Source organism: Eupeodes corollae, chromosome 3 (assembly GCF_945859685.1).
Source record: "Eupeodes corollae chromosome 3, idEupCoro1.1, whole genome shotgun sequence".
NCBI lineage: Eukaryota > Metazoa > Arthropoda > Insecta > Diptera > Syrphidae > Eupeodes > Eupeodes corollae.
The window spans coordinates 4,069,241-4,081,527 of NC_079149.1; the positions used below are offsets into that span (position 1 = coordinate 4,069,241).

Genomic DNA, 12,287 nt, shown 5'->3' on the forward strand with positions numbered 1-12,287 from the left:
TCGTCCAATAGAACTTCATCCGCATAGGTATTTTCTTTCCTCAGACAATGGGCGCAGTTTCCTTTTTATAAATTAATTTTATTTTTAATTATCTTACTAATAGCCATTATGCTTAACAAATCGTTTAACTTTTAAAATACAATCACCAAATATATCGCTCGCCATCCAAATACATTTCGTAGACTCCAATAAAACCAATATGAGAAATTGAACACGAAAAAACATAAAAAAGTGTTTTCGTGTCGTCGCGGATTGGGAAAAATATATTTTTATTTCTTTTTTGTTGTTGGAGTTGGTTAAATTTTCTCGCTGTTTATTGGCGGATAAAATATTAAATTTACATCCAGTAAACAAATAAGCAGTGAGTCTTTTTTGTTTTCATTTGAATTCCACTCTCGGGTTGATTAAAGAACAGCACCAAGATTGAGAAGATAAAGGCAACCATGACCGGGACACCGGCCAAACAGAAGTACAGCTTCACAAGTTATGTTAACTCTCCGAAGGTAAGCTTATTCCATAAACAATTTCAGCCAGTTTCATTTCGTGCGATTCTTTAATCTATTTCCCGTGCCCTCATTTATGATTTAAAATAAAAAGTGATTTTATACCTAAGTGTGTTGATACCATAATTGATTGCTTCCGCATCCCCTTTTTTGAGTGTCATGTATTGTTAATAGTGCTGTTGCAAGTGTGAAGCTCTCACTAAAATAATTTGTTTTATTACATTTAGGGCATAAATGGGTGTGAAGGTCCCCCAGACCTGCAGAGTTTAAAGCCAAAGCTGCTAGCAGGTAGGATTCAGTGGTTCAGGTGTAGCAAAAAGTACCATTTTCTTTTTTTTCGTCTTATCAGATGAACTAGAAGTGGCATCGGCTCCTGTCTATTTGTACCCGCCAACGAGTAAAATATCGGACAACAATCTTCACGAAGCTATTCTGGGCCTGTTAACGGTGACAAATTTTAAATTGTCTTTCATGGCATACAATCCCGACGAGGTAAGTTCACTCAATCTGTGTCTCTCACATTGACTAACTCTTAACACTTCCGATACTTGATTTTACTTAGCAACAAGGAGCATATCAGGAGAATCTGTTTCTGGGCAAAAACGATGTCACACTCAACAACATCGATTATATCTATCAAGTTGTGGATAAGAAGAAAAGGCTATTGCTTGTGCCAGAGCAGAAAATAAGTTCGAGAATAGATGCTCTTCATATAATTTGCAAGGTTTGAATTTTCAATTTTAATCTCACTCATAATCGATTGATTTTCACTTCACCTAAATTTCTGGACAAAAATAAAAAAAAAAGAACTTCTTTTCTTTTTCTTTCAAGATGCGATATTCTATAAATAACTTGTCGTTTTTTTTGTTTTTAATTTTCTTTGTCCACAGAACTTTCGTTTATTGAAATTCTCATTCAAAAGTACTGCGAGAGATCAAGGAAAGGTCATTGCATCGGCACTTGCTAGGTTCGCATTCCCATCACGTCATGACTTATCGTTTGCTTTTTGTTTCAAGTAAGTGTGATTTATACTTTTTTTTTTAAACTTGTAACAAGTTAACACTTATTTATGTACCTAAGTACATATATTTTTATTATAAAATTTAAACATATTTCTTTTTTTTTTTATTTTCTAACACACCTAAAGGGTCCGAAGGTAAAAATGTTTAGGTAGCAAATAGCATTACACAAAACGTTACTTTTGATTAGTTGAAAAACATATAGTCAAATAGATGCAATAGATTTTAGTACCATTCTTATTCATTTTTTAGGTTGTAGGTCGTTTAAATCTAGCTCCTTAAAAATAAGTTTTTCCTACCTCCTACATACAGTGGCTCACAGCTTATTTGACCCACCCCTTATTAATAAATTCAACCGAGTATACTTCCAAAACAATAAAATTTATTAAAAAAGTACAAACACAGGAACTTTTTAAGATTTAATCTTTAAAATATCAATTTAACCAACTTATTTTATTTTGAAATCTTAAATTTTACCTAAGAAAAACGAAATAATTAGATTTTCCAATGCCAAAGCTTATTTGATCCACTGTGTTTAAGGAGCAACTGCTCAATCAAAAACATGGGAATATCGGTATTTATTATGTCAGTCTCTAAGTTGTTATATTTCCAAATAAAATTATAAGTTTCTGTTACTTTTCATAAAGACAGCACTTTTTGTAAACATGGGAAAACGAACAACTATTGAACAACGTGAAACTGTCCTGTTTCATCACAGAAATGGATTTTTTCGGAAGAAAATAGCGGAAATTGTCAATATTCTAGACGCACGGTCAAGGCCATAACCCACTGTTTGTTTTTGAAAACCGTGTGGAAAATAAGGGAAGAAATGCTCCGAAAAAAATATTTACTGCGTCAGATGAAAAATACATTGTGCGCAAAGTGAAGCTAAACCCCAAGTTATCGGCACCAAAACTGACTAGTGAGGTTGCAAACGAGCTCGGAAACTCTTGCTCTCCCGAACCCATAAGACGCATTTTCAGGAATAACGTGTTTAATGGAAGAGATGCTCGAAAAAAGTCTTTCATTAACAAGAAAAACCAAGATAGTTGTTTAAAGTTCGCAAAAGAAAACATTAAAAAGGATGCTAGCTTTTGGGAGCAAGTTATATTTGCGGACGAGTCAAAGATTAACATTTTCGGATCCGACGGGCGATCTTATGTCTGACGTAAATCAAATACAGAGCTGCAGGACAAAAATTTCAGAGCAACTGTGAAGCATGGAGGTGGTTATGTCATGGTTTGGGCCTGTATTTCCTCTGCCGGAGTTGTGAAGCTAGAATTCATTGAGAGTACAATGGATAAAATGGTGTAACTAAATATTTTCAAAAAAGATTCGTTCCAAAGGGCAGAACAATTGGGCATAAGACGCTCGTTTCGGTTTTATCAAGACAACGACCCGAAACATACTTCAGAATTTGTCCAAACATGGCTGATTTATAACTGTCAACAACACGTCATAGAACTCTCACAACAGTCTCCGAATTTGAATGTTATAGAAAACCTGTGGTCCATTTTGGATACAAACATTCGAAAACGATGACGAACTATTCTCTCATAAACTTGTTAAGATACGATGGGTCAAATAAGCTGTTAGTCACTGTACATACATTTGACTCGTTATTGCCATTTATCTATTTTAAGTTTCAAGCAAAACAAATTAGAATGGAATAGTACGGTATGCATCATTAGCATTATCCTCGGTTCGGCGACTAAGTTCCAGTCCTGTTCAGCCTTGTCCTCTTTCTACAAATCTCTTCATTCTGATACTGAGCCGAAGCTATAGCCTACTCTAAATGCACTACAAAAGAGTTTTCGAGTCAAACAAAGGTCCGGTATGCACGCAGAGCCAAACAAAAATCCCTCTTGATACATTACATCTTTCTTCATAGTTTTCAGGACCTTATTCAATCTTCCCCATGTCTCCTAAAGAAGTCAATTTATTTTCAGTTTGCTTCTTTTAAAATGGAGTGAAGCGCTTAATACAACAATTCCGTAGTAATTGATTAAATAATAATAAAAGTGTCTCCCATGGCTCCATTTTATCTTCGACTCTCTTCCTCATATAAACGATCTCTTGTCTGTCACTTCTAGTCCATTAAAATATTTCGCTGATGACAGTACATTGTCCATCCGATATGAAACTTCAACGGCAGCGTATGATAAGCTCATTAAGTTCCGATCTCGATAGCATTATCCAATAGGGAATTAAGAACCGTGTAGAATTGAATGCTTTAAAATTCCAATGATTTCTCATGTAGTCAAAGCATAACCCATCCCCGATGCCGCTATCCATGAGAGGCACTTGCATCCAGGAAACTAATCAACGTTCATCACAGATCACCTCTAATTGAATAATGACACATTCGACATTCCCAAAAATGCTGCTAGGTGCTTAGGATTCTTCCGAAGGTGTAAGAAATTTGTCACTTCTTCTGATCTGGTGTTATTTACAAAGCCTTCAATTTTCAAAAGATTGAATACAACTCACATATTAAGCCAGTTGCCCTTAGAACAAGTTTAAGTCTCTTAGATAAGATCCAATAAAGTGCTTTCAAATTGATAGGCGATATAACTAAAACTGAAACATTTACATTACACGAAAACTGCCTCGATGTTTCAAGCCTTCCGTTGTTTAACAGATTTTTTTACAAACAATGTTCCGTCGAATTAGCCAGTTGCATTCCTCCCCTCCAAAAATTCAGACGTAATACTCGCACTTCCAGGAATACTCATCAGTTTACCCTTAAGCTCAATTTCGGACGTACTGTAAAGTATAGAGAGTCTTTTTTTTAACCACTCATTGAGAATGTGGAATGCTTTGACGAACTCTGTTTTCTCTATCGTTTTATTATTCAAAATTCTAAGACCAATGTGCACAGGTATCTCCTCTTGAATCTTTCCTATTTTCCTTACACTTGCACTGTGTTTAAACGTAAACATGTTAATGATATTAATAACCCCTGAGTACCTGTACATTGTAAAAAAAGGAGTGAGTTATGTTCTGATTTTAAAAACCACTTTGAACCGCAATAATGTTTGTTTATCGGTTTCTCCACCGCTTCTCTATGTCTCTTTTCCAGCATTTGTACGCTTATGAATGCAGTACGGAAACTAACACATCTTGAATCCCTTTGGAAGAGAGATAATGTTAGATCCAGATCCATTTCAATACTAGTTAGGCAGCGTGTACAAATAAAGAGCTATCCAAGCTCTACAGATCATTTGTTAACACGTCAACTTTAAGAACTTATTGTGGAAAGAGACAAAGGTCTTTTAGAGTGACACTAATGAGAATGAAATATTTATTATTTCGCATACAAAGATTTTTAACGTTTAAGGAAACGATAAAATTTATTCGACATCATCGTATCAAACTAAAGTTGATGCTTAAAGGTTCAAACATAACCGTCAATATTATTCTGTTATAGTCATATCTCAAAGTGCAAGGAAAAAGATGTGAAAACAGTGGTCAAGTTGTACCATAAATATGCGGTAGAGGGTTTGGGAAATATAAATAACCATTCCATTGGGGAAAAAAGAAGTCTTCTACAGGACTGTGGTAAGGCATACAAATCCAATACAACAGAGAAAAGTCTTAGGGTCAATATCGTAGTTTTAAGAAAAGCTCTCTCGGGAAGGATATATTTAAATCCCTTGATTGTTTTGTGGGGAAAGAATTCTAGAACGTGCCTAAAAGACTTCTTACAACAAAGCTGAGGCCGGTTAATTTGAGCCAAACAATTTTATAATGAAACTAGTATCATCGTTAAATTAATAAAATAACAATGAATACAAAATATTATGTATGTAGTTGATTATCCTACGGTGTCTTATACTTGTAACAGAACTTATGACTCGAAAAAAATACCCAAACATTTTTTGAAATTCTACATATTTTGCAGGGTAGTACTCGTAGAATGATAGTTAGTGCGTTGGACTGTCATGCGAAAGGCCTTCGTTCGATCCCTGTCTGTGCCATCTAAAGTTTTTGTCACGGGTACTGCATCATGCGAGGATTTGACAATTCCTCCAAGAGTAATTCTTGTCATGCAAAGTGCTTTCTCAAATTAGCCTTTCAGATTCGGCTGTAAACTGCAGGTCCCTTCCAACCCTGACAACAGTACTCACCCACAGGAATGGTTGAGAGTAAGTAAGTCACTAGGCCCTAGATCTCTACGGACTGTTGCGCCGCCTAATTTATTTTAATTTTACATATTTTGCAGTATTCTTACCTAAGTAAGAATAATAATTACTTCCTTAGACGTAATCTCACATTATATTTAAGACCTTAAATTTAACCTTGAAGAAAAGTAATATCAACTCATCAATTAATCAAATTATTTTTCTCAATCAAAAATCCAAAAATCAACAAGTTAGTCAGTTTGTACCCCTGCTTAGTTCTTTTCCTTTACAAAATTCAAATCAAACAGATCCCTACCACCATTTCACACAAATAATAATATTCTATTGTTTTCTTTATGTTAACAGAGAACATTACTACAACACAGTAAAATCAACAGTCGCTATGTTCACAAGCCAAAACGACTGGGCAAAAGAACTCATACGATGCGGTGTTGAAGACTTTCGGGTAGTTGCAGCCCACACAATAAAAAAAGACAGTGGTCTTCCACCTCATTTCGTCATCCCAAAGTGTTACGATATTGAAGATTTCAAGCAGCATTATTCATCGTTTAATGATTCAAGAAGTGCTTTTTGGGTATTTTAATATTTTGTGCACTTCGAAAATGATGAATAAATAAAATAACTTCTTGTCTAGGTTTACGGCTATGCGGGTGCAAATTTAATCCGAATGGGTGAACTAAAAGCGGAAATCCCCGAAACGACTATTGAAAATGTCACCCTGGAATTAATAAGAAAAAGTGATCCCGAACGAAAACCTCCGCATATAATGAATCTATCCGAACGGCTACCAAGCATACAAGACATTCAACAGGGCTATTTGAAATTCCGACAGATCTGCACCCCTGATAGCCCTCGACAATTTCTAATGCAAGAAACCAAATATCTAACTTTGCTGGAAAAGTCCGGTTGGCTTCTGTATGTTTCCCTTTGTCTGAGCAATGCATCCGAAGCTGCCACACAAATGCGACAAGGCACAACTGTTGTGTTGCAAGAAAACAATGGTCGCGACTTATGCTGCATCATATCCAGTCTCACACAAATTATACTCGATCCTCTATTTCGTACTATTGATGGTTTTCAGTCGCTGATGCAAAAAGAATGGGTAGCTCTGGAACATCCCTTTCTGGATCGTTTGGGTCATGTTTTCTCAGCCGAATCGTCTAAAGAGAGTCCTCTGCTGCTTCTTTTCCTAGACTGTGTGTGGCAGCTCCTGCAACAGTTCCCCGAGGAATTCGAATACAGTCAGACGTATTTGACAACGATCTGGGATTCAGCTTTCCTGCCAATATTCGATACATTCCAATTCAATACGGAGCAAGAACGATTTAAGGCAACAGAAGTGAGTTTTTTTTTAACAAAAATTTAAAATACTTACTAAATGTGTTTTTTTACTAAACAGGAGTTAAAATTAGTTTTGCGGCCGGTATGGGACTGGAGCGAACAATTCGCCGACAAGGATAAAGTGTTCTTTACGAATCCCTTCTACCAGAAGCGACAAGAGGTCTTGAGTAGAAAGTCTATTGCGATTCCACCGAATGCAATCCGCTTACCAGGACTTCAAAAACCTGGCTCAAGAATGACTTTCGATCCTAGCTTATTTTCAACTCAATCTACTGTTCCGAAGGTACCTTTTTTGAAACTTTTAGTGCTCTTATGAACAATCAATTATAAAACAATACATTTTTTTTAGGATCGCTTTCTCGAACCAAAACATAATATAAGCCATCTGGAAATATGGGAGCAATGCTACTACCGATGGATTCCAATTCTCGAAATCAAATCTGGGGGTTTCCCACAAATTGAACTCTTCCATAGGCTTTTACTCAATAATATTGGCAAAATGCAACGAGCACTAGAGACACGAGACTTTGATGACCTCCCTGAAAGCGGATGCTGGACGTCAACAACACCAACAACGAATACAAGTAGTAGCACATCAGCAGCATCAGCTGCGGCATGCACCAGCAGAAGCAATCAGCAATCGGATGACAACGAAACTGTACAACTAAGAACAAAATCGAATGATACAACACCAACGAACAGTCCAACTCAACTCCAGTGTCTACCAACTATCACTTCATTCTTCCCATTCAGCACTTATACCGGAGATTCAACTCAGCTAACTGATATCCTCACCAATAGCAATGAACTCATTATGGAGGGTTCCATAATGGAAAGACTATCGATTGCTCAGTTTCCCGATTAAAAAAAGAAAACAAAACAAGACCTTGAATAACCATTATTTTTTTTACAAAAGAAAAGAAAGAGCTATAAAACTTACAATATATATATTTTTTAAAAAAGTATTAATTTTCAGTTCGATTTTATTTTATAAACAAATTCGAAACGAATTTAAGTTATAAGAGAAAAACGATGAAAAATTATATAGATTATTTTTAAGTAATTTTAAAGAGAAAGAATTTAATTAATTAATTATGATTATGATTATAATTAACAAAAGCCTTAATAAATGAGTAGCAATTTTTATTTTTTATTATTATTATTTTTTTTGTTTTTGTAAAAATCGTATATAACTATATAATAAATTATGTATCTCTTCAGTTTAACTCAACTTACTTACATACAACTTATTAGATAGATGATGTTATTATATTATATATTGTGAACTAAAATATATATACATATACTATACGTATTAAATTTACATTTGTTTTGCATTTCATTATAAAAGAGCAGTTTATTTTTTTGAATTATAACTCAACCTATAGCGCCATACAAAAACAAAATATTAAGCAAACAGTTTATTAACAAGCCTAAAAATTAATTTAAACAAGTTATATTTATATTCCTTGGAATACAGACAATAGCCCAAATATATATATATATTTAATAATGCACTTTTATATTCTTTTTTATTATATTTTGCACTTTCCTTCTAATTTAGAAAACAAAAATTCTTTTACTTTTCGTTGTGTATTTCATTTATTCATACTTAAAAAGATTTTATTATTTTTCAAACACACACAAAATATCATTAAAATAATAAATAAATTTATTATATTGAAAATAAATAAATGTGGAAAGAGGAATATTATTAGGTTAAAATGATGGAGCATTCAAAATATATTATTTACAAAGAAAAACAAAGCAAACAAAAAAAACAATGTTACGTACAAGTTTCTCTTCTTATTTTAATTATACTTTAACCCTTATTTATTTGTTACTGTTGAAATAAAAATTTAAAATTTGATTACAAGTAATTGTTTTAATTCTGAAGTAGCATAAATTCATGGGGGCGGGGGGTTCTGGGCAACAATCAAAAGTCTTTATACATACAACTATTACACACTATATTGCACTGCGCTAACTCGCCAAGCGCCCTTACAGGTCAGATACGAAAAGCGAACTCAACTCAATGCGTCTGCCTCACTTGACGAGCTGCTTTGTGCAGCCCTCTAAACTGTTATACCTTTGAGCAAGAGGGATTTCCCTGCTCAATAAGTTATACTGATCTTAAGGATGATTTACACTATGGGTTACACAACGGACACTTAGTTGGTTTAAGACACCGAACTCCATTCCCGAGTAGTTGCCTGTATAGATCGAATACCTACTTACGCATTCGACGTACTACGGTTGGCGAACTTTACAATTCGAGTTAGAAACTCAGTGCTACCATAAAAAAAAATAACAAACATAAATAAAGGTCAACTCATGAGATTTCAAAAAAAACTGTTGTGTTCATTAATTGATATCATATTTAATAAAATTACAAAATAAACCAAAATCATAGGCAACATAGATTTTTTTTGGAGAAAACGAAAATAACAGAAACAAAGTAAGAATACTTCGACTGCGCAACAATATTCAAGACAACTCTTATGTATTGGAACTCCCTAATCATCGTAAGTAGAGAATATTTTGTGCTGGAAGTTCTTTTAATTCTAATTAATTCCTTAAGTTTCAGATCATATTTTCGACTGAATAAGGAAGCGTTTGTTTTCGTATTAAACCTCTTCAATCCCTGCTATACTAAAATTAGCTTGTGCCAATTGATTTTTTGCTAGTGGGAGTTATCAAAGCAGCGTAGGAAATGATTTTGACTTAGGCCTGTCACAAACCTCGGTTTCCTTAGTATTAAAAGAAGTTGTGTGTCCAATTGAAGACAAATTATGTCCAACCTGGTCAGTCTCAACATGTCATATAGGAATCATTGCTCCGATTGAATTGCGTCATCAGTATCTTAACAGAAAAGTATATTACAGTTTAAACGCAATGATATTGCTTTTCTTGAGAATAGCTTTTGTTTTTTAATGCAAGCTTTTAAAAACCATAAAATGTGTATTCGTTATGTTGACGCAATATATCATGGATCGACCCATTAATCCTTTGTATGGAACTGCAGTAATCTTAAGTCAGTTCTTGAAACGTGGAACCAAAGAGGAGAACGTTCAATGTTCCTTGGTAGTATTTATATTTTTATTTCGTCGTTCAATAATTTTTTTCTTAATTTTAGGAGACGCCGCCGGCCGGTTACCCACTATCGTCTTGTTTGCTCACAACTTTCAGAAACGTAAGTTCTGGTTCAAGGCAGTCTTTATTCAAGAAGCAACACACCAAAGGCAGATATATAATAGAAAGGACTATTGGCGTTTTTAAGAGTCGATTTCACTGTCTTTTAAATGAAAGGAAAATGCATTACGCTCCTTCAAAGGCAAAATAAATTGTAAATTCATGCCTTGTACCTTGAATAACGTTTGTATAAAATACCGAGTTACAGATCCCGAGATTGTAGAAGAGGAAATAACTTTACCAACAGAAGGAATATAACTCAAAACTCCAAGCAGTGCAGAAGCCGAACGCAGAAGAAATCAAATAATGGAATTTCTGTAAATAAAAAACATAACATTGGAATGCAATTCAAGTTCAAGTTTATTTTGCTTTCATAAAAAAATATATTTGATTTAAAAATTAAGTCTTAACTCTTTATTAACAAGAAAAAAAGGAAAATAATTTATTCATAACTAAAATATAAGAAAAAATAATTAAGCATCTTCAATTCGTGCTTTTCCGTTTACATTTCTAGATATTCAACATGGCGACGGTTTCTATCAACATTTTCTTTTTATGCTGCTTTTAATACAGCAAGCTTCTCTTTTGGAATTTCGTAACTGTTTGTGGAATATCTGGCGATGTCGGACAGAAAACTTAACTTTTTTTTCGGTTCTTACCAACTACATATGTCGGTGTTGCAGTTTGGCCTTGTAACAAGCGAAGCCGTTCTTTTTCAGAATTTTCATTCATTGTGGTTCTTTTCATTGCTGGTGGTGATTGTTGTTTATCGGCTTCACCAGGGTCTTTGTCATTGAGCACTTCAATGTCTTGTAAGCCGATAATTAAGTCCTCTGGCTAGATGAGCCAAAGCATATACCGTCTGGACTTACAGCTTGCTCAAGTCCAAGCAGTTCATCCACAGCTTGTTCCAAAAGTGTTAATTCACATTACCTTGTGCCATTTTTTTCCATCGCGAGTAGGTGGCCCAATATTCCTTTTGGTTTTTTTTTGGAAGAACCAAACTCTTCAACACCTGTCACTGGCCAATGGTAATAGGGGTATAAATTTAAACATTAAAAAACAAAACATTTTGACAAAAAAATCAATTTTATTTGTTGATAAATTATATTTGGTATTTTAATAAAAATTTCTTAGTTTCGTCTACATTAAATAAATTCTTATAACCATAGACCCAACTAGGTATTTTTTTCATTTGGGGTTATCGGGAACTTCTTATCCCATGGATTTGTTTCCATATTCGCAAAATTGGTATCGGGAACTTTTCGAAAATGGAAAAAAATTCCTATGGAAAAATAACTATCGGCAACTTTTTTTCATGGGAAAATCTTGTGTTTTTGTCTCAGAATATTTCACCGTTATTTAGTTGTCTGAATTGAAAGCGGAGCAATCAATCTAAGCAATTCTCAACAAAATAATAATGAAAATATTAATAAAAAGTTATCTTTTTAAGGTCGAATTCAACAAATACTCACCAAGTTCGCGTTTTAATTAGTTTTATGGAAACAAAATCGAGATATTGCTAATGGTTTCATAACAAATCGGTCTAAGGAAATGTATCAAAATTTTGGAAAGAAGTAGAAAAAGAAATTAACAGTTTGGGCCCACCAACAAAATCTATTTCTTAATGGAAAAAAGTAGGTGATAAATTGATAACCATGATTTTTTTTCTTTAAAATAAAAAAAAAGTACGTGAGGAAGAAAATGTCTGAAAACAAAAGACAAAAAAAACAACCAGTGGAGGCCCAAACGAAGAGCATACATTTAGCGCGTTGGAAGAAACGATAATAAGAATTTGTGCCTTAGAAGAATTGTTGGAAGAATGCCCCGATGCTCTAACTTTTGGTCTCCCAGCTGAACATTAAAAACAGAACTTCAACTCCTCACCCTACAAAAAAGCCACAGAAAGGCATAACTTGTAACCTCGCTTTAAAACGAGAAATTGAAATCTAAAAAGAACTCTGCAATAATGTTGAAGAACCAGTTGTGGATATGAAGCGACACCAAAAAGAAATGGAATACGATTTCAAGAAAACATACAGGTCCAATGACAAAATTAGTGAATTTTAGAAGAAGATGTTGGATTA

At 34.1% G+C, this 12,287-nt stretch overlaps 1 protein-coding gene across 1 annotated transcript; it reads left to right on the plus strand.

Moving 5' to 3' along the window:
* On the plus strand, positions 1–8,884 carry LOC129951318 (myotubularin-related protein 10-B). The gene is made up of 9 exons (XM_056063413.1): positions 1–503; positions 731–791; positions 853–995; positions 1,066–1,227; positions 1,394–1,518; positions 6,013–6,241; positions 6,302–7,006; positions 7,067–7,291; positions 7,358–8,884. Exons 1-9 carry the CDS (start codon positions 444–446, stop codon positions 7,871–7,873), a joined length of 2,226 nt encoding a protein of 741 aa, XP_055919388.1. The 5' UTR covers positions 1–443; the 3' UTR covers positions 7,874–8,884.
* Positions 8,885–12,287: the final 3,403 nt, after the last annotated feature.